We start from the raw sequence: 23,367 nt of genomic DNA on the forward strand, positions 1-23,367 counted from the left end.
GCATGGCAAGCTAGAACCACAGTGAAGGATGACTCCTCATTCCCTGTGGTGCGAATATTCACCGTACGTGCTCCCGTTGTATCCACAGTGCGGTTCACAGGAATATCAGTTGCTGTGAAATAGTAATCCGTGTGCGGATGGAGAGATTGCGTCTTTTCATGAACCGGATCCCTGTCGCTTAGTAGGAGCCATTTTGTGGTCTTTACAGATGTAAACACACAAAGGAAATGAAACGTACGGTAATATCCGCGCGCTTTTTCTTCTTCTACGCGGGCGGGTGGTTGCTTACAGTAGAAGAAGAAGCGCTTCCTGTTCTATGGGGGCGGGTGCTTGCCTTGGCGGTTGCTTGCGTAGAAGAAGAAGCGCTTCCTGTTCTACCGGGAAAACAGATGGCGGCTGTTTACCGAAGTTGCGAGACCGAAACTTTATGAAAATGAATCTTAATATTTATCCATATATAAAGCGCACCGGGTTATAAGGCGCACTGTCAGCTTTTGAAAAAATGTGTGGTTTTTAGGTGCGCCTTATAGTGCGGAAAATACGGTACATATTTTTTCCCCAAAGTCTTCATGTGTCCAGGGACGTATTTCCTGAGTTTATGAACATAATATGAATTTTAAAAAAAAGGAAAAAAAGATTTTGTAACAATAAAAAATATCGATGTAATCATAGTAGTATCGACTAGATACGCTCTTGTACTTGGTATCATTACAGTGGATGTCAGGTGTAGATCCACCCATGGCATTTGTTCACATTGTGATGCCGGTGAGCTATTGTATCCTCCTACGGTGTGTAGTGAAGCATGTTTAGCTATTCCTCGTCCTCCAGTGATAATAATACTTGTAAGAAACTTACTTTATTTGTTGCCATGGAGGCCAGAATTAGTGATTTAGAAGTAGCTAAAACACTGTGAATGGACGTTAGCCGCTAGCTAGCTAGCCATGTCTTAAAGTACCTCTTCCTGAGGGTGTTTCAGTGTTATAACTTCACCTTTATCGTCACTTTTTACACCAAAATGCGTCCATTCTCCCTTTTCTGTCTATACGCTGTGTCTGCTTGTAAGTACTCTGTGTGTGTGCACTGCCCAACGTGCAGCCCTTGGTGGAAAAAGTGTGACGTAACAGAAATGTAGTGTGTGTGTTCTTGTATTCCCGCCCTTCTCGAGACATGAAGAAGGAAAAGTATCTTCCATATGAGGAGGTGTGAACAAGCGATGACATAAATCATGGTCCCAATAACATTGCATCTAATAGACAATATCTCATTCAAAAATGAGGGTGGTCCCAAAAAGGAGGGATTTTTATAATTGACTGTGTGTCGCTTTTAAAAAAAGTGCTCCCCCTCTGGTCAACATATGAAATAACAAGTGTGTGTAAAAATTTGAAGTGCTCCCCCTCTGGCTAACATATGTAATAACAAGTGTGTGTAAGAAATTAAAATGCGCCCACTTGGCCAAAATGAATTTAAATAAATATGTATATAGAGACATACTGTAATAATGAAGATTAAAAAACAATTACAAACAAAAAAATTAAAGTAACTAAAAGCAGTCTTTCTCACAATGTGTCGACTTTTTTCTTATAAAATTCGGGAACAATTTCTCATATTCTTTCTGTTTCTGTAATATTGTAATATTTTCTCTTTTTTGTAAAATTATTACTTTTTTTGTAAAATTATTACTTTTTTATGTAAAATTATTGCAAAATGGTGACATTTGTCATATAAAATTCTGACTTTTATCACAATATTGCCAATTTATTTGCTGTTCTTGTTTAATAGTGACATTTTTTAAGTAAAATGATGACTTTTGTCCTAATTTTGCCGGTAAAATTCAGATAATTATTATAACATTGCCAAGATTTTACAGTTTTCTTATCAAATTGTGACTTTTGTCGAGTAAAATTACGACTCTTTTCATAAAATTGCGACTGTTATTGGGTAAAATTCCAACTTTTATTATAATATCGCACAAATATTCAGTTTTTCTTGTAACATTTTGACTTGCGTTGAGTAAAATTATGACTTTTATTGTAATACTGCCAAAATTCTAACTTTTTCTTGTGAAATATTTACCTTTTTCTTGTGAAATTACAACAAATTTATAAAATAAAAAATAATAAAAAAGTGCTCCCCCTCTGGTCAACATATGAAATAACAAGTGTGTGTAAAAATTTGAAGTGCTCCCCCTCTGGCTAACATATGTAATAACAAGTGTGTGTAAGAAATTAAAATGCGCCTATTTGGCCAAAATGAATTTAAATAAATATGTATATAGAGACATACTGTAATAACTTCAAGTAAATAATGAAGATTAAAAAACAATTACAAACAAAAAAATTAAAGTAACTAAAAGCAGTCTTTCTCACAATGTGTCGACTTTTTTCTTATAAAATTCGGGAACAATTTCTCATATTCTTTCTGTTTCTGTAATATTGTAATATTTTCTCTTTTTTGTAAAGTTATTACTTTTTTTGTAAAATTATTGCAAAATGGTGACATTTGTCATATAAAATTCTGACTTTTATCACAATATTGCCAATTTTTTTTGCTGTTCTTGTTTAATAGTGACATTTTTGAAGTAAAATGATGACTTTTGTCTTAATTTTGCCGGTAAAATTAAGATAATTATTATAATATTGCCAAGATTTTACAGTTTTCTTATCAAATTGTGACTTTTGTCGAGTAAAATTACGACTCTTTTCATAAAATTGCGACTGCTATTGGGTAAAATTCCAACTTTTATTATAATATTGCACAAATATTCAGTTTTTCTTGTAACATTTTGACTTGCGTTGAGTAAAATTACGACTTTTATTGTAATACTGCCAAAATTCTAACTTTTTCTTGTGAAATATTGACCTTTTTCTTGTGAAATTACAACTAATTTTTTACAACAAGCTTTTTAATATTTGCATAGTATGTATGTATTATTAATGATGTAAATACACTAGAAAGGCTGGTTCTAAAGAGGTAGGCATTTTTCTCAGGTCTCAAGAAGGTAACAAATACAAGTGTGTGTGGGTGTGTGTGTGTGTGTTCTTGTATTTCCGCCCTTCTCGAGACATGAAGAAGGAAAAGTATCTTCCATATGAGGAGGTGTGAACAAGCGATGACATAAATCATGGTCCCAATAACATTGCATCTAATAGACAATATCTCATTTGGTGACATCTATCAAAAATGAGGGTGGTCCCAAAAAGGAGGGATTTTTATAATTGACTGTGTGTCGCTTTTAAAAAAGTGCTCCCCCTCTGGTCAACATATGAAATAACAAGTGTGTGTAAAAATTTGAAGTGCTCCCCCTCTGGCTAACATATGTAATAACAAGTGTGTGTAAGAAATTAAAATGCGCCCATTTGGCCAAAATGAATTTAAATAAATATGTATATAGAGACATACTGTAATAATGAAGATTAAAAAACAATTACAAACAAAAAAATTAAAGTAACTAAAAGCAGTCTTTCTCACAATGTGTCGACTTTTTTCTTATAAAATTCGGGAACAATTTCTCATATTCTTTCTGTTTCTGTAATATTTTCTCTTTTTTGTAAAGTTACTACTTTTTTTGTAAAATTATTACTTTTTTATGTAAAATTATTGCAAAATGGTGACATTTGTCATATAAGATTCTGACTTTTATCACAATATTGCCAATTTTTTTTGCTGTTCTTGTTTAATAGTGACATTTTTTAAGTAAAATGATGACTTTTGTCCTAATTTTGCCGGTAAAATTAAGATAATTATTATAATATTGCCAAGATTTTACAGTTTTCTTATCAAATTGTGACTTTTGTTGAGTAAAATTACGACTCTTTTCATAAAATTGCGACTGCTATTGGGTAAAATTCCAACTTTTATTATAATATTGCACAAATATTCAGTTTTTCTTGTAACATTTTGACTTGCGTTGAGTAAAATTACGACTTTTATTGTAATACTGCCAAAATTCTAACTTTTTCTTGTGAAATATTTACCTTTTTCTTGTGAAATTACAACAAATTTATAAAATAAAAAATAATAAAAAAGTGCTCCCCCTCTGGTCAACATATGAAATAACAAGTGTGTGTAAAAAATTTGAAGTGCTCCCCCTCTGGCTAACATATGTAATAACAAGTGTGTGTAAGAAATTAAAATGCGCCTATTTGGCCAAAATGAATTTAAATAAATATGTATATAGAGACATGCTGTAATAACTTCAAGTAAATAATGAAGATTAAAAAACAATTACAAACAAAAAAATTAAAGTAACTAAAAGCAGTCTTTCTCACAATGTGTCGACTTTTTTCTTATAAAATTCGGGAACAATTTCTCATATTCTTTCTGTTTCTGTAATATTGTAATATTTTCTCTTTTTTGTAAAATTATTACTTTTTTTGTAAAATTATTACTTTTTTATGTAAAATTATTGCAAAATGGTGACATTTGTCATATAAAATTCTGACTTTTATCACAATATTGCCAATTTTTTTTGCTGTTCTTGTTTAATAGTGACATTTTTGAAGTAAAATGATGACTTTTGTCCTAATTTTAACGGTAAAATTCAGATAATTATTATAACATTGCCAAGATTTTACAGTTTTCTTATCAAATTGTGACTTTTGTCGAGTAAAATTACGACTCTTTTCATAAAACTGCGACTGTTATTGGGTAAAATTCCAACTTTTATTATAATATCGCACAAATATTCAGTTTTTCTTGTAACATTTTGACTTGCGTTGAGTAAAATTACGACTTTTATTGTAATACTGCCAAAATTCTAACTTTTTCTTGTGAAATATTAACCTTTTTCTTGTGAAATTACAACTAATTTTTTACAACAAGCTTTTTGATATTTGCATAGTATGTATGTATTATTAATGATGTAAATACACTAGAAAGGCTGGTTCTAAAGGGGTAGGCATTTTTCTCAGGTCTCAAGAAGGTAACAAATACAAGTGTGTGTGGGTGTGTGTGTTCTTGTATTTCCGCCCTTCTCGAGACATGAAGAAGGAAAAGTATCTTCCATATGAGGAGGTGTGATCAAGTGATGACATAAATCATGGTCCCAATAACATTGCATCTAATAGACAATATCTCATTTGGTGACATCTATCAAAAATGAGGGTGGTCCCAAAAAGGAGGGATTTTTATAATTGACTGTGTGTCGCTTTTAAAAAAGTGCTCCCCCTCTGGTCAACATATGAAATAACAAGTGTGTGTAAAAATTTGAAGTGCTCCCCCTCTGGCTAACATATGTAATAACAAGTGTGTGTATGAAATTAAAATGCGCCTATTTGGCCAAAATGAATTTAAATAAATATGTATATAGAGACATACTGTAATAACTTCAAGTAAATAATGAAGATTAAAAAACAATTACAAACAAAAAAATTAAAATAACTAAAAGTAGTCTTTCTCACAATGTGTCAAATTTTTTCTTATAAAATTCGGGAACAATTTCTCATATTCTTTCTGTTTCTGTAATATTTTCTTTTTGTCAAATTATTACTTTTTTTGTCAAATTATTAATTTTTTTATGTAAAATTATTGCAAAATGGTGACATTTGTCATATAAAATTCTGACTTTTATCACAATATTGCCAATTTTTTTTTGCTGTTCTTGTTTAATAGTGACATTTTTGAAGTAAAATGATGACTTTTGTCCTAATTTTGCCGGTAAAATTCAGATAATTATTATAATATTGCCAAGATTTTACAGTTTTCTTATCAAATTGTGACTTTTGTCGAGTAAAATTACGACTCTTTTCATAAAACTGCGACTGTTATTGGGTAAAATTCCAACTTTTATTATAATATTGCACAAATATTCAGTTTTTCTTGTAACATTTTGACTTGCGTTGAGTAAAATTACGACTTTTATTGTAATACTGCCAAAATTCTAACTTTTTCTTGTGAAATATTTACCTTTTTCTTGTGAAATTACAACTAATTTTTTACAACAAGCTTTTTTGATATTTGCATAGTATGTATGTATTATTAATGATGTAAATACACTAGAAAGGCTGGTTCTAAAGAGGTAGGCATTTTTCTCAGGTCTCAAGAAGGTAACAAATACAAGTGTGTGTGGGTGTGTGTGTGTGTGTGTTCTTGTATTTCCGCCCTTCTCGAGACATGAAGAAGGAAAAGTATCTTCCATATGAGGAGGTGTGAACAAGTGATGACATAAATCATGGTCCCAATAACATTGCATCTAATAGACAATGTCTCATTTGGTGACATCTATCAAAAATGAGGGTGGTCCCAAAAAGGAGGGATTTTTATAATTGACTGTGTGTCGCTTTTAAAAAAGTGCTCCCCCTCTGGTCAACATATGAAATAACAAGTGTGTGTAAAAATTTGAAGTGCTCCCCCTCTGGCTAACATATGTAATAACAAGTGTGTGTAAGAAATTAAAATGCGCCCACTTGGCCAAAATGAATTTAAATAAATATGTATATAGAGACATACTGTAATAATGAAGATTAAAAAACAATTACAAACAAAAAAATTAAAGTAACTAAAAGCAGTCTTTCTCACAATGTGTCGACTTTTTTCTTATAAAATTCGGGAACAATTTCTCATATTCTTTCTGTTTCTGTAATATTGTAATATTTTCTCTTTTTTGTAAAATTACTACTTTTTTTGTAAAATTATTACTTTTTTATGTAAACTTATTGCAAAATGGTGACATTTGCCATATACAATTCTGACTTTTATCACAATATTGCCAATTGTTTTGCTGCTCTTGTTTAATAGTGACATTTTTGAAGTAAAACGATGACTTTTGTCCTAATTTTGCCGGTAAAATTCAGATAATTATTATAACATTGCCAAGATTTTACAGTTTTCTTATCAAATTGTGACTTTTGTCGAGTAAAATTACGACTCTTTTCATAAAATTGCGACTGCTATTGGGTAAAATTCCAACTTTTATCATAATATCGCACAAATATTCAGTTTTTCTTGTAACATTTTGACTTGCGTTGAGCAAAATTAATTCTAACTTTTTCTTGTGAAATATTGACCTTTTTCTTGTGAAATTACAACAAATTTTTTACAACAAGCTTTTTGATATTTGCATAGTATGTATGTATTATTGATGATGTAAATACACTAGAAAGGCTGGTTCTAAAGAGGTAGGCATTTTTCTCAGGTCTCAAGAAGGTAACAAATACAAGTGTGTGTGGGTGTGTGTTGGAATAATTGTTTGTAAGTTATCACAAAAGAAACGTTGTATTACATTATGTTCCTGATAAGAAGATGAAGGCTGTCTTTCGAGGCCTACCAAGAGGAAGAAGGCTCGTGAAACTCCACTGTGATTTCAACACGGACATATGGCAGGATCTGCTCAACTTCCAGGGGAACTCTTTAAAATATTTAACGAACTCTCTTCGAAGTATTTCACAAACTCTCTTCCAACTATTTGGTAACCGAGGTCAAGGCTATTTACGACCCGCTGCCCTCTTGAAGCTGCCCCAGCTGGATCCAGGAAGAGCCCAAGCCCGAGGCATCCTCTTCTTGGTCTTCAATGTGACCGAAAACAATGACTGTTTTACATACTTCCCATTTCTGCTGAGACGTGTGTTGGTGCGTGAACATTGAACATCTAAATAAAAGAGGAGACGAAAACCTTCTTCGTTAGAGCGTGCTAAGACACTGTAAGAGGTTACAGGTCGACGCCGTCTCTCCTCAATTGAGTCCAAATTGAATTCTGTCTCTGTTTGATTCCTTGCCTTTTGTCTTGTTTAATAGATGTCTTCAGTGTTTGAACGTGACAGTGTGGGTGTGTGCTCACCATTCACTGGACTGCAGAGTGGGGCTCTCATTCTGCGCTATGTGGTATAAGGCACTCATGGCGTTCATGTTGAATAAAGGAGGCTTCCTCTCGGCTGCAGGGACAGTAGAAGAGGTGATGGCCAAGATAACAGGTGGAATAAAAAGAGGAAGAGGTTACCTAGCTCGATACAGGTGATGCCCAAAGACCAGACGTCCACCTTCCCGTCATACTGGCCCTCGTCCATGGCCAGGATCACCTCGGGCGCCATCCTGACCAGCACAGGCGTTACTCCCGCCGACAACACGCGCCCACGCCTCGGACTTCCACTCACCAGTACGGCGTCCCCACGAAGGAGTTGGCGGGCGAGGCGATGGAGGCGGAGCCAAAGTCTGCCAGCTTGACCTGCCCGGGCTCCGTCAGCAGGATGTTCCCCGCCTTCACGTCCCTGCGGGGGCGACATGGCGAGGTCACGTGACGGTGGTAGGAATGGGGGGGCGTGCGAGGGAGGGACCTGTGGATCATGTTGTGTGAGTGCAGGTAGGCCAGGCCCTGCAGTGCACCGTGGGTAATGGCGGCGATCTCCACTTCCTGCAGAGGTTTCTTATGGACTGGAGGACACGGACGCACGTTGTTTGAAAGAGGGCAACACACACACACACATTACTACTCGTGCTCACCTTCCAGCAGGTCGGAGGCGGAGCCCAAGCAGTACTCCATCACCAGCTGTCAATCAAACACACAGGCTTTTTTTTTTTATTGCAACACTGCCACCTATAGGACTGGAAAGCAACCATCACGGTCTCTGTGCTGCTAAAACGTTTGAAGTTATGTGTTCTTTTTACAGCGACGGCAACAAACGTGTTTTATCACAAGTACCATAAGCACTGGAGGGCAAGAAACAGCTACACACAGGGTTTCCCATTAATGTAATTGAATGCGGGTTTTTTTTGCCGCCATGAATATAAGTTTGCTTTTCTTTACTTGAAAACAAATTAAAAGTAATATACCGTATTTTCCGCACTATAAGGCGCACCTAAAAACCACAAATTTACTCAAAAGCTGACAGTGCGGCTTATAACCCGGTGCGCTTTATATATGGATTAATATTAAGATTCATTTTCATAAAGTTTAGGTCTCGCAACTACGGTAAACAGCCGCCATCTTTTTTCCCCGTAGAAGAGGAAGCGCTTCTTCTTCTACGCAAGCAACCGCCAAGGTAAGCACCCGCCCCCATAGAACAGGAAGCGCTTCTTCTTCTACTGTAAGCAACCACCCGCCCGCGTAGAAGAAGGAAAAGCGCGCGGATATCACCGTACGTTTCATTTCCTTTGTGTGTTTACATCTGTAAAGACCACAAAATGGCTCCTACTAAGCGACCGGGATCCGGTTCATGAAAAGACGCAATCTCTCCATCCGCACACGGACTACTATTTCACAGCAACTGCCTAAAGACTTTCAAGAAAAGCTGGCTACTTTCCGTGCATATTGTAAAAACAAGATAGCTGAAAAAAAGATCCGCCCAGAGAACATTATCAACATGGACGAGGTTCCACTGACTTTTGATATTCCCGTGAACCGCACTGTGGATACAACGGGAGCACGTACGGTGAATATTCGCACCACAGGGAATGAGAAGTCATCCTTCACTGTGGTTCTAGCTTGCCATGCTAACTTCCACCCATGGTGATATTCAAAAGGAAGACCTTGCCAAAAGAGACCTTTCCAGCCGGCGTCATCATAAAAGCTAACTCGAAGGGATGGATGAAGAAAAGATGAGCGAGTGGTTAAGGTAATTTTAAGTTTACGCGAAGAGGCCGGGTGGCTTTTTTCACGCAGCTCTGTCCATGTTGATATACGTATGTTTGTGATTGCACATTTGCGTACATTTTGGGAGTGAACAGAGTTGTTAGAACGCTGGTTTTTAATATATTATTAAAGTTTGACTGACCTATCTGACTGTTTTTTTGACATTCCTTTAGCGCAGTTAGATGCGGCTTACAACACGGGGCGGCTTATAGGTGGACAAAGTTTTGAAATATGCCGTTCATTGAAGGCGCCTTATGGTGCGGAAAATACGGTAATATAGCTCAGCCTATAGAACAGGGGTGTCAAATTCAAACATATACATAAATATATATACACATATACATTTATATATATATATATATATACAGTGTAGAGATGCGCGGTTTGCGGACACAACCGCGGAGTCCGCGGATTATCCGCGGATCGGGCGGTTGAAATAAAAAAAAATTAGATTTTAAATAGATTCAGGCGGGTGGCAGTTAAACCAATTGGGAAATATATATACATAGTTAAATGTTGTTACCCACATAGGAAAAACGAGCAGGCACCTGCAGCATATGCCACAACAGAAGAAAAAAGTAAAAAGAGATGGACACTTTTACGGAGCGGAGAAGGGACGCCTCGCCGGGGTCCGGGACCGAGGCCCCTTCCCCCGAGAGGGCCCCACCGGGAGCCGTAGCTGAGGTGATTCGCGAGAAGGGCCCGACTCACGTCAAGGGTCACCACCGCGCCCACCGCACCGACACCCCGCCTCGTCCGCCTTCGCCGCGGCCGGCGTCACGCGCAGCAGGTAAGCAGCTTACCTGCCGCCACCCCCGTGGCCGGGGGCTCGTAACAGGGGTCGCTCCGCGCGCGCAGCTTACCTGCCCGCCACCCCCGTTGCCGGGGGCGCGTAACAGGGGTCACTCCGCGCGCAGTGCGCTCACGAAAGGGGTGGGGCTCACCCTGGTGAGCCGAGTGGGTCACTTTTGGTAAGCAGAACTGGCGCTGCGGGATGAACCGAACGCCGGGTTAAGGCGCCCGATGCCGACGCTCATCAGACCCCAGAAAAGGTGTTGGTTGATATAGACAGCAGGACGGTGGCCATGGAAGTCGGAACCCGCTAAGGAGTGTGTAACAACCCACCTGCCGAATCAACTAGCCCTGAAAATGGATGGCGCTGGAGCGTCGGGCCCATACCCGGCCGTCGCCGGCAGCGAGAGCCGCGAGGGCTAGGCCGCGACGAGTAGGATGGCCGCCGCGGTGCGCGCTGAAGCGCACCTCGGGCGCGAGCCCGGGTGGAGCCGCCGCAGGTGCGAGGGACATCGCACCTCCACGCGCTTGGAGGTGTGCTCAGCACGGCTCCCAGATGATTGCGCACTGGTGTGCGTCTGGGCCGTGACAGCGTGGCACGCATTGAATGTCTCTGCTACATTGGATCAGTCTCCTTTCTTTAACAGGCAAAAGCTTTATAACCTCACTAATGCCTTGCATCGTCTATATTAGATATATAACAACGGGCGGGTGGCGGATGGCGGGCGGGTGCGGTTTTGATTAAATGTTAGTTCGGGTGAATGGCGGACGACTTTTGTCATGCGGTTGCGGATGAAATAATTGCCTATCCGCGCATCTCTAATATATACAGGTAAAAGCCAGTAAATTAGAATATTTTGAAAAACTTGATTTATTTCAGTAATTGCATTCAAAAGGTGTAACTTGTACATTATATTTATTCATTGCACACAGACTGATGCATTCAAATGTTTATTTCATTTAATTTTGATGATTTGAAGTGGCAACAAATGAAAATCCAAAATTCCGTGTGTCACAAAATTAGAATATTACTTAAGGCTAATACAAAAAAGGGATTTTTAGAAATGTTGGCCAACTGAAAAGTATGAAAATGAAAAATATGAGCATGTACAATACTCAATACTTGGTTGGAGCTCCTTTTGCCTCAATTACTGCGTTAATGCGGCGTGGCATGGAGTCGATGAGTTTCTGGCACTGCTCAGGTGTTATGAGAGCCCAGGTTGCTCTGATAGTGGCCTTCAACTCTTCTGCGTTTTTGGGTCTGGCATTCTGCATCTTCCTTTTCACAATACCCCACAGATTTTCTATGGGGCTAAGGTCAGGGGAGTTGGCGGGCCAATTTAGAACAGAAATACCATGGTCCGTAAACCAGGCACGGAAGATTTTGCGCTGTGTGCAGGCGCCAAGTCCTGTTGGAACTTGAAATCTCCATCTCCATAGAGCAGGTCAGAAGCAGGAAGCATGAAGTGCTCTAAAACTTGCTGGTAGACGGCTGCGTTGACCCTGGATCTCAGGAAACAGAGTGGACCGACACCAGCAGATGACATGGCACCCCAAACCATCACCCAACCATGCAAATTTTGCATTTCCTTTGGAAATCGAGGTCCCAGAGTCTGGAGGAAGACAGGAGAGGCACAGGATCCACGTTGCCTGAAGTCTAGTGTAAAGTTTCCACCATCAGTGATGGTTTGGCCCCTTCCCCCGAGAGGGCCCCACCGGGAGCCGTAGCTGAGGCGATCCGCGAGAAGGGCCTGACGCACGTCCAGTGTCACCACCGCGCCCACCGCACCGACACCCCGCCTCGTCCGCCTTCGCCGCAGGTAAGCAGCTTACCTGCCCGCCACCCCCGTGGCCGGGGGCTCGTAACAGGGTTCACTCCACGCGCGCCGCCCGCGCAGCTTACCTGCCCGCCACCCCTGTTGCCGGGGGCGCGTAACAGGGGTCACTCCGCGCGCAGTGCGCTCACGAAAGGGGTGGGGCTCACCCTGGTTGATATAGACAGCAGGACGGTGGCCATGGAAGTCGGAACCCGCTAAGGAGTGTGTAACAACCCACCTGCCGAATCAACTAGCCCTGAAAATGGATGGCGCTGGAGCGTCGGGCCCATACCCGGCCGTCGCCGGCAGCGAGACGTGCTTGGAGGTGCGCTCAGCGCGGCTCCCATATGATTGCGCACTGGTGTGCGTCTGGGTCGTGACAGCGTGGCACGCGAATGTCTGTGCTGCATTGGATCAGTCTCCTTTCTTTAACAGGCAAAAGCTTTATAACCTCACTAATGCCTTGCTTCGTCTATATTAGATATATAACAACGGGCGGGTGCGGTTCTGATCAAATGTTACATCGGGTGGATGGCGGATGGTTGACGACTTTCTGATGCGGTTGCGGATGAAATAATTGCCTATCCGTGCATCTCTAATATATATATATATATACAGAAAAGGCTGCAAAGGACGTGCATTAAAGATGCTACCAGTGTTGTTGACGTACCCAAGCCGTGTGCTCCCGCAGGTAACATCCTTTGTACTCGATGCTGTTGGGATGGCGGATACTCTGCAGGAACTTCACCTCCTTGATGATGTCCTGCCATTTCTGGTGAGCAGAGAAGACAAACACACACTTGGAACCCCAGCAGAGTTTTCAGGCGCGGTCCACATTGTCACCGGACCTCGATGGACTGCTTCCCGTTGTACGACATCTTCTTGATGGCCACCACCTCGTTGGTGCGCACATCGTGCGCCTGCGGGGGCGGCGAGAAGAAAGACTTCAGTCGTGACGGGAGCGCGAGAAAGGTCAAAAAAAGTGGTACGTACAAAGTAGACGGCGCCGAAGCTGCCGTGGCCGATCTCCCGCAGGTCGGAGAAGAGCTTCTCCGGGTCCTCCTTGAAGAAAAGATCGGCCACCTCCGGATCCCTCAGGCTCCCCGCCCGCACGGAGGACGGCATCCTGCTTAGAGGGGCGCCGTGTCGCCCGCGCAGACGGGACGGGACGGTGCGGGTGCTGAGCTACGCCGGGGCAGCCGGAGAGTCATCTGCGGGAGTTGGCGGGCTCTGAGGGCGGGACACAGGACAGGAAGTGAATGAAGACAATAACCACACAAAATAAAGCATGGAAGGGTAATGTCATGACAGATCTCCCCGGTCATGTCAATCAATCAATCAATGTTTACTTATATAGCCCTAAATCACCAGTGTCTCAAAGGGCTGCACAAGCCACAACCACATCCTGGGCTCTGATCCCACATCAGGGCAAAGAAAAACTCAACCCAATGGGATGACAATGAGAAACCTTGGAGGGGACCGCAGATGTGGGATATTGTGAGAGTCCAGTCCATAGTGGATCTAACATAATAGTGAGAGTCCAGTCCATAGTGATTCTTACATAATAGTGAGAGTCCAGTCCATAGTGGATCTAACATAATAGTGAGAGTCCAGTCCATAGTGGATCTAACATAATAGTGAGAGAGTCCAGTCCATAGTGGATCTAACATAATAGTGTGAGAGTCCAGTCCATAGTGGATCTAACATAATAGTGTGAGAGTCCAGTCCATAGTGGATCTAACATAATAGTGAGAGTCCAGTCCATAGTGGATCTAACATAATAGTGTGAGAGTCCAGTCCATTGTGGATCTAACATAATAGTGTGAGAGTTCAGTCCATAGTGGATCTAACATAATAGTGTGAGAGTCCAGTCCATAGTGGATGTAACATAATAGTGAGAGAGTCCAGTCCATAGTGGATCTAACATAATAGTGAGAGTCCAGTCCATAGTGGATCTAACATAATAGTGAGAGTCCAGTCCATAGTGGATCTAACATAATAGTGAGAGAGTCCAGTCCATAGTGGATCTAACATAATAGTGTGAAAGTCCAGTCCATAGTGGATCTAACATAATTGTGTGAGAGTCCAGTCCATAGTGGATCCAACATAATAGTGAGAGTCCAGTCCATAGTGGATCTAACATAAAAGTGAGAGTCCAGTCCATAGTGGATCTAGCATAATATTGTGAGAGTCCAGTCCATAGTGGATCTAACATAATAGTGTGAGAGTCCAGTCCATAGTGGATCTAACATAATAGTGTGAGAGTCCAGTCCATAGTGGATCTAGCATAATAGTGTGAGAGTCCAGTCCATAGTGGATCTAGCATAATATTGAGAGTCCAGTCCATAGTGGATCTAACATAATAGTGTGAGAGTCCAGTCCATAGTGGATCTAACATAATAGTGTGAGAGTCCAGTCCATAGTGGATCTAACATAATAGTGAGAGTCCAGTCCATAGTGGATCTTACATAATAGTGAGAGTCCAGTCCATAGTGGATCTAACATAATATTGTGAGAGTCCAGTCCACGTCATGCTACATGTGTCGCCGTGACAACGGTTAGAGCATTGATTTCCTGTCGACTGCAGCGAGGCGACCGCGTGTGATGAAGCGGCATCGATACTCAGCATCATGCTAACAATGTCAGCTAGCACATATTCACCCCTGTACACTATCCTACCCCAATACCCCAATACCAATATTACCCTTCCAGTGCAATACGTCCCACACTGATACTTTATTACTCCAGTACTCTTTTATATTGTACAGTTTTTTTGTATATTGTACAGGATTGCTTATTGTTGTTATTGGATAGTAGTATGTTTATTTCAATTCTAATTGATTCATGATACAGATATATACTATCATCATAATACAGTCAGCACACAAGATAATCACATTGAATTATTTACATTATTTATAATCCAGGGTGTGGAGGGGGGCGCCGGATGTAAGTGTCAAAAAGACAGCCAAAAGAGTTTGATATGGGAATAAATCTAAAGTTAAAATATAGGGTAGAAATGCACCCATTTGCAGGAAATGTACCGTATTTTCCGCACTATAAGGCGCACCTAAAAACCACACATTTTCTCAAAAGCTGACAGTGCGCCTTATAACCCGGTGTGCTTTATATATGGATTAATATTAAGATTCATTTTCATAAAGTTTCGGTCTCGCAACTACGGTAAACAGCCGCCATCTTTTTTCCCCGTAGAAGAGGAAGTGCTTCTTCTTCTACGCAAGCAACCGCCAAGGTAAGCACCCGCCCCCATAGAACAGGAAGCGCTTCTTCTTCTACTGTAAGCAACCACCCGCCCGCGTAGAAGAAGAAGAACCGCGCGGATATTACGTTTCATTTCCTTTGTGTGTTTACATCTGTAAAGACCACAAAATGGCTCCTACTAAGCGACAGGGATCCGGTTCATGAAAAGACGCAATCTCTCCATCCGCACACGGACTACTATTTCACAGCAACTGCCTAAAGACTTTCAAGAAAAGCTGGCTACTTTCCGTGCATATTGTAAAAACAAGATAGCTGAAAAAAAGATCCGGCCAGAGAACATTATCAACATGGACGAGGTTCCACTGACTTTTGATATTCCTGTGAACCGCACTGTGGATACAACGGGAGCACGTACGGTGAATATTCGCACCACAGGGAATGAGAAGTCATCCTTCACTGTGGTTCTAGCTTGCCATGCTAATGGCCAGAAACTTCCACCCATGGTGATATTCAAAAGGAAGACCTTGCCAAAAGAGACCTTTCCAGCCGGCGTCATCATAAAAGCTAACTCGAAGGGATGGATGGATGAAGAAAAGATGAGCGAGTGGTTAAGGTAAGTTTAAGTTTACGCAAAGAGGCCGGGTGGCTTTTTTCACGCAGCTCCGTCCATGTTGATATACGACTCCATGCGCGCCCACATCACGCTGGTTTTTAATATATTATTAAAGTTTGACTGACCTATCTGACTGTTTTTTTGACATTCCTTTAGCGCAGTTAGATGCGGCTTATAACACGGGGCGGCTTATAGGTGGACAAAGTTTTGAAATATGCCGTTCATTGAAGGCGCGGCTTATAACCCAGGGCGCCTTATGGTGCGGAAAATACGGTAGTCTTGATTTTCAACATTTTCTTTCAAGGCTTGCATGTCTACATTAAAACATTCTTCTTCATACTGCATTAATATATGCTACTTTTAAACTTTCATGCAGAGAAGGAAATCACAACTAAAAAAATCACTAATTTTTTCATACGGTGTTGATGTGGACATTTTTGCCTCGGCATTTTGATGGTGTGGACGTGTGGCACCGAATAGAGATAAGCGTCTCGACAGACGTCACAATATTTGAACAATGATGACGAAAACTGTTTTCTCTGTCGTGTCCGTGTGTCGAAAATTGTTATGCGCTTATTTTTTTTATTTGATTTTGTGCGTGGCATAGATTTGCTATACGCAGAGGACGCTTAAACAGTGCGCAATTGCACAGGCGAGCACCTTAGAGGGAGCGTTGCTCGCACGGCTGCGCTAGCATCACAGCTAACGTTAGCCATGCTGCTACCTCTCTGCTCGGGGAGGACGTATACGTATGTGACGTATGTCGTGACAGTATGTGACGTGTGTAAGAAGGTGCGCTTGCTGTCTGTGAGAGGGAGACACAGGAAAGGGTGAGAAGAGCCTGTCGTGTAATGCCAGCAGCTAAAAGCAACTGCGTGAGAATCCACAGACCTGTGGATGTGTTGAAGGTGTGCTGGAAAATGCGGAACGGAAATTACAAAGCAGCAGAAAAGTGGAATGTATTATTTAAATCGGTGCGTTGGAAAACACGGACCGGAGTTTTTTTTCTTAACTGGATCTGGATCGGCATTTTCCCATCCCTTGCCGATACGCAATTTTTGGCAAATATCGGCAGCCGATCCGATCCAAATATCGGATCGGAACATCCCTAGTATGAATGTAAGAATAGTTTGAATGTTGAACAGATTGAATTTACAGGAAAACCGGAATTTGGTTTGGAATTTGGGAAAGTGCTAGTTTGAATGTCCAGGATGAGTGGAATATGTTGAAGGTGGAATGGTTTGAATCGGTTGAAGAATGTGGGAATTGTACAACTTGGAAAAATGTCCCATTCATTTCAATTGGAATTTCCTGGAAATTTGGAGAAAAGCAGGATTTTTTTTTAATGATTAGGAGCATGAATGAGATGAAATGGTTGGTGTTGGAATCGTTTAAATCGGTCAAGAAATGTTGAAGAAGAAACATTTTTAATTGCGAAATGGTATTAAGGAATTCCAGGAATTTCGGGAATTTTTACAGTTCAAAAAAACAACTTTGTTTTTTTTTTGTCCTGATTAAGAGGAATGTTTCGACGGTGGGACGGTTGAAAAATGTGGAAGGAGTAGTCGACAGAAAAAAGGGTATTGAAAAAAATGGGAATTCCTGGAATTTTTTGGAACTGGAAAAAAATGATAGTTTGAATGTCCAGGATGAGTGGAATGGTTTGATACATGTGGAAATAGTAAAGAAGAAGAAGAAGAGCAAGAAGAAGAAAAACGTATCAAAACGCGTTAGCTCGATGCTAATGTACATTGGTTACGCCATACACATGCTACTGGGTAGCATTACCCGATTTTAACACCTCCAAATGTGTTACCGTATTTTCCGCACCATAAGGCGCCCTGGGTTAAAAGCCGCGCCTTCAATGAACGGCATATTTCAAAACTTTGTCCACCTATAAGCCGCCCCGTGTTATAAGCCGCATCTAACTGCGCTAAAGGAATGTCAAAAAAACAGTCAGATAGGTCAGTCAAACTTTAATAATATATTAAAAACCAGCGTGATGTGGGCGCGCATGGAGTCGTATATCAACATGGACGGAGCTGCGTGAAAAAAGCCACCCGGCCTCTTCGCGTAAACTTAAACTTACCTTAACCACTCGCTCATCTTTTCTTCATCCATCCCTTCGAGTTAGCTTTTATGATGACGCCGGCTGGAAAGGTCTCTTTTGGCAAGGTCTTCCTTTTGAATATCACCATGGGTGGAAGTTTCTGGCCATTAGCATGGCAAGCTAGAACCACAGTGAAGGATGACTTCTCATTCCCTGTGGTGCGAATATTCACCGTACGTGCTCCCGTTGTATCCACAGTGCGGTTCACAGGAATATCAGTTGCTGTGAAATAGTAATCCGTGTGCGGATGGAGAGATTGCGTCTTTTCATGAACCGGATCCTTGTCGCTTTGTAGGAGCCATTTTTTGGTCTTTACAGATGTAAACACACAAAGGAAATGAAACGTACGGTGATATCCGCGCGCTTTTTCTTCTTCTACGCGGGCGGGTGGTTGCTTACAGTAGAAGAAGAAGCGCTTCCTGTTCTATGGGGGCGGGTGCTTACCTTGGCGGTTGCTTGCGTAGAAGAAGAAGCGCTTCCTGTTCTACCGGGAAAAAAGATGGCGGCTGTTTACCGAAGTTGCGAGACCTAAACTTTATGAAAATGAATCTTAATATTAATCCATATATAAAGCGCACCGGGTTAAAAGCCGCACTGTCAGCTTTTGAGTAAATTTGTGGTTTTTAGGTGCGGCTAATGGTGCGGAAAATACGGTAATATGAACTTCAACGAAGATACCCATTCATTTTAACGGCAAAGACTACTTCCCGAGTACGGCAACACACTTAGGACAAACAAGATATTGTTAACATTTCATAGATGTTTAGTGTAGTAAAGAGCTATAAATATAAACAATAAACAACCTGTTTATTAAACAATAAAATAAGTGGGGTAATTGACACATGGAGCAGAACAAACTAAGTATGGGACTACTTATGTACCGTATTTTCCGCACCTAAAAACCACAAATTTACTCAAAAGCTGACAGTGCGGCTTTTAACCCGGTGCGCTTTATATATGGATTAATATTAAGATTCATTTTCATAAAGTTTCGGTCTCGCAACTACGGTAAACAGCCGCCATCTTTTTTCCCCGTAGAAGAGGAAGTGCTTCTTCTTCTACGCAAGCAACCGCCAAGGTAAGCACCCGCCCCCATAGAAGAGGAAGCGCTTCTTCTTCTACTGTAAGCAACCACCCGCCCGCGTAGAAGAAGAAGAAGAAGAAGCGCGCGGATATTACGTTTCATTTCGTTTGTGTGTTTACATCTGTAAAGACCACAAAATGGCTCCTACTAAGCGACAGGTTTCCGGTTCATGAAAAGACGCAATCTCTCCATCCGCTCACGGATTACTATTTCACAGCAACTGCCTAAAGACTTTCAAGAAAAGCTGGCTACTTTCCGTGCATATTGTAAAAACAAGATAGCTGAAAAAAAGATCCGGCCAGAGAACATTATCAACATGGACGAGGTTCCACTGACTTTTGATATTCCTGTGAACCGCACTGTGGATACAACGGGAGCACGTACGGTGAATATTCGCACCACAGGGAATGAGAAGTCATCCTTCACTGTGGTTCTAGCTTGCCATGCTAATGGCCAGAAACTTCCACCCATGGTGATATTCAAAAGGAAGACCTTTCCAAAAGAGACCTTTCCAGCCGGCGTCATCATAAAAGCTAACTCGAAGGGATGGATGGATGAAGAAAAGATGAGCGAGTGGTTAAGGTAAGTTTAAGTTTACGCAAAGAGGCCGGGTGGCTTTTTTCACGCAGCTCCGTCCATGTTGATATACGACTCCATGCGCGCCCACATCACGCTGGTTTTTAATATATTATTAAAGTTTGACTGACCTATCTGACTGTTTTTTTGACATTCCTTTAGCGCAGTTAGATGCGGCTTATAACACGGGGCGGCTTATAGGTGGACAAAGTTTTGAAATATGCCGTTCATTGAAGGCGCGGCTTATAACCCAGGGCGCCTTATGGTGCGGAAAATACGGTAATGTCAATCATGCTAACAAATAAGCCTGAGAGTCTGCTTATATAAATCCCTGGAATTGTGCAACGAAGTTCATCCCAAGTAATGACATTTTGGCCTTAGGGCCGAGCTCAGCAGCAAAAAAGAAAAAAAATGAAGCACGTTTCTTCTTCTCTGACAGCACACAAAACACCAAAAATGTCAAGAAAAGAGCAAGAATTATTAGTCAGACCAGGGACTGACCAAGACATGCCATTTTGATATTTTTTTAATTTTCAAAAGCAATAAACCCTAAAGTGTGGTTCACCTTCCAGGTAACAGGAAGTCATAACAATGTTCATAATAGCTCATATTCATATTTGGTATTTTTGTCCATCAACGCTTGAATGTCTACATCAACTTCAAGTTTCTATCTATAAAGTAAACAAATATAGATTTTTGTTTTATGCCCTTTTTGTCCCCCCCAAAAATAGACTTTTTAAGGCAAACACACAAAATAAGCAATATTGCCCCCCTCCAAACAAAAAAACTTCAAAGAGGAATATTTGATGGAACCTTTAATAGATCAATAAATCATAACAACTTGGATTTTATTAATTTTTTTTTTTTTTTTTAATCGCACCAAAATTATTGGTATAAAAGTATTAAAAATTACTTCTTTTTTTTTATTTCTTTGGATAAACTTTATCTGTTGATTTTAAGTTTTTATTATTATTTTTATTTGTTTTAAGCCCTTTTTGTCCAAAAAACCCTTTACTTTATTTATATTGCAAACACACAAAATATGCAACATTTTCCCCAAAAAATACTTGAAAGATGAATATTTGATGTGATCAACAATTCATAACATTGATTTTGATTCATTATTATTTGTTATCAAAGTCAACATTGCAACTTTTTCTCCTTACATTTCACCCATTTCTGTTTTTAATCGACTTTCTTAGCTTTGTTTTTTTTTTAAATAGTATTTTTAGAATAAATAATTTATATAATTTTTATAACAAACAATATTTTTTTTAGCAATGACAGCTTTAACAACTTTGTTTTTATATGTATATAAATACACTAAATATGTAACATCTTCCCAAAAATACTTCAAAGATGAATATTTTTGATGGAGTCTTTAATAGGTCAATAAATCATAACAACTTGGATTTTAATTCATTATTTTTATTTTTTTATTGCAGCAAAATTATTGGGGATCTAAAAGGGCCCCACTCATAGAAGTATTAAAAATTACTATAAAAAAAAAAATCAACTCTTAAGTCTTTGGATAACTTTATATGTTGATTATAAGTTGTTATTATTTTTTTATTTGTTTGTTTTAAGCCCTTTTTGTCCACAAAAAAACCCTTTTTTATTTTTATATTGCAAACACACAAAATATGCAACATTTTCCCCAAAAAATTGTTGAAAGATGAATATTTGATGTGATCAACAATTCATAACATTGATTTTGATTCATTATTATTTGTTACAAAGTCAACATTGCAACTTTTTCTCCTTACATTTCACCCGTTTCTGTTTTTAATCGACTTTCTTAGCTTTGTTTTTTTAAATAGTATTTTTAGAATAAATAATTTATATCATTTTTATAATAAACAATATTTTTTTTAGCAATGACAGCTTTAACAACTTTGTTTTTATATGTATATAAATACACTAAATATGTAACATCTTCCCAAAAATACTTCAAAGATGAATATTTTTGATGGAGTCTTTAATAGGTCAATAAATCATAACAACTTGGATTTTAATTCATTATTTTTATTTTTTTATCGCAGCAAAATTATTAGGGATCTAAAAGGGCCCCACTCATAAAAGTATTAAAAATTACTTTAAAAAAAAATTCAACTCTTAAGTCTTTGGATAACTTTATATGTTGATTATAAGTTGTTATTATTTTTTTATTTGTTTGTTTTAAGCCCTTTTTGTCCAAAAAAACCCCCTTTATTATTTTTATATTGCAAACACACAAAACATGCAACATTTTCCCCAAAAAATACTTGAAAGATGAATATTTGATGTGATCAACAATTCATAACATTGATTTTGATTCATTATTATTTGTTACAAAGTCAACATTGCAACTTTTTCTCCTTACATTTCACCCGTTTCTGTTTTTAATCGACTTTCTTAGGTTTGTTTTTTTTAAATAGTATTTTTAGAATAAATCATTTATATCATTTTTATAATAAACAATATTTTTTTAGCAATGACAGCTTTAATAACAACTTTGTTTTTATATGTATATAAATACACTAAATATGCAACATTTTCCCAAAAATACTTCAAAGATGAATATTTTTGATGGAGTCTTTAATAGGTCAATAAATCATAACAACTTGGATTTTAATTCATTATTTTTATTTTTTTTATCGCTGCAAAATTATTGGGGATCTAAAAGGGCCCCACTCATAGAAGTATTAAAAATTACTTTAAAAAAAATTCAACTCTTAAGTCTTTGGATAACTTTATCTGTTGATTATAAGTTGTTATTATTTTTTTATTTGTTTGTTTTAAGCCCTTTTCGTCCAAAAAAAACCTTTATTTTTATATTGCAAACACACAAAACATGCAACATTTTCCCCAAAAATACTTGAAAGATGAATATTTGATGTGATCAACAATGATTTTGATTCATTATTATTTGTTACAAAGTCAACATTGCAACTTTTTCTCCTTACATTTCACCCGTTTCTGTATTTAGTCGACTTTCTTAGCTTTGTTTTTTAAATAGGATTTTTAGAATGTGCCGTAAAAAAAGAATTGAAATCATTTTTATAATAAACAATATTTTTTGAGCAATGACAGCTTTAACAACTTTGTTTTTATATGTATATAAATACACTAAATATGCAACATTTCCCCAAAACTACTTCAAAGATGAATATTTGATGGAGCCTTTAATAGATCAATGGATTTTAATTCTTTTTTTATTTTTTATGTTTTAATCACACCAACATTTTTGGGGATCCAAAAGGGCCTTACTCATAAAAGTATTAAAAATATGCTTTTTTTTTTTTACTTTCACTCTGGATCAACTTTATCAGTTGATTATAAGTTTTTAGTAAATTTTTGTTTGTTTGTTTTAAGCCCCTTTTGTCAAAAAAAAACATTTGTTTTTTTTATATTGCAAACACATTTTCCCCAAAAATACTTCAAAGATTAATGTTTTGTTTTTTTTAAATAGTATTTTTAGAATGTGCCATAAAAAAAATTATTTATATAATTTTTATGACAGCTTTAAACAAAAAATTGTTATCAAAGTCAACATTGCAACTTTTTCTCCTTACATTTCACCCGTTTCTGTATTTAGTCGACTTTCTTAGC

General features: G+C 38.9%; 1 protein-coding gene across 2 annotated transcripts in view; it reads right to left on the reverse strand.

Moving 5' to 3' along the window:
* Window positions 1-23,367, reverse strand: part of LOC133577592 (serine/threonine-protein kinase TAO1-like) — an 82,833-nt gene that overhangs the window by 39,290 nt on the left and 20,176 nt on the right. For both annotated transcript variants that reach the window (XM_061931585.2, XM_061931584.2), the window contains exons 2-9: window positions 13,165-13,401; window positions 13,020-13,091; window positions 12,842-12,943; window positions 8,434-8,479; window positions 8,268-8,364; window positions 8,088-8,201; window positions 7,934-8,025; window positions 7,775-7,868 (exon numbers count right to left, since the gene is read on the reverse strand). In XM_061931585.2, the coding sequence (XP_061787569.2) occupies window positions 7,775-7,868; window positions 7,934-8,025; window positions 8,088-8,201; window positions 8,268-8,364; window positions 8,434-8,479; window positions 12,842-12,943; window positions 13,020-13,091; window positions 13,165-13,296 (749 nt within the window). In that variant the 5' untranslated portion in view covers window positions 13,297-13,401. The remainder of the gene's footprint in view (window positions 1-7,774; window positions 7,869-7,933; window positions 8,026-8,087; window positions 8,202-8,267; window positions 8,365-8,433; window positions 8,480-12,841; window positions 12,944-13,019; window positions 13,092-13,164; window positions 13,402-23,367) is intronic.

Source organism: Nerophis lumbriciformis, linkage group LG37 (assembly GCF_033978685.3).
Source record: "Nerophis lumbriciformis linkage group LG37, RoL_Nlum_v2.1, whole genome shotgun sequence".
Lineage (NCBI taxonomy): Eukaryota > Metazoa > Chordata > Actinopteri > Syngnathiformes > Syngnathidae > Nerophis > Nerophis lumbriciformis.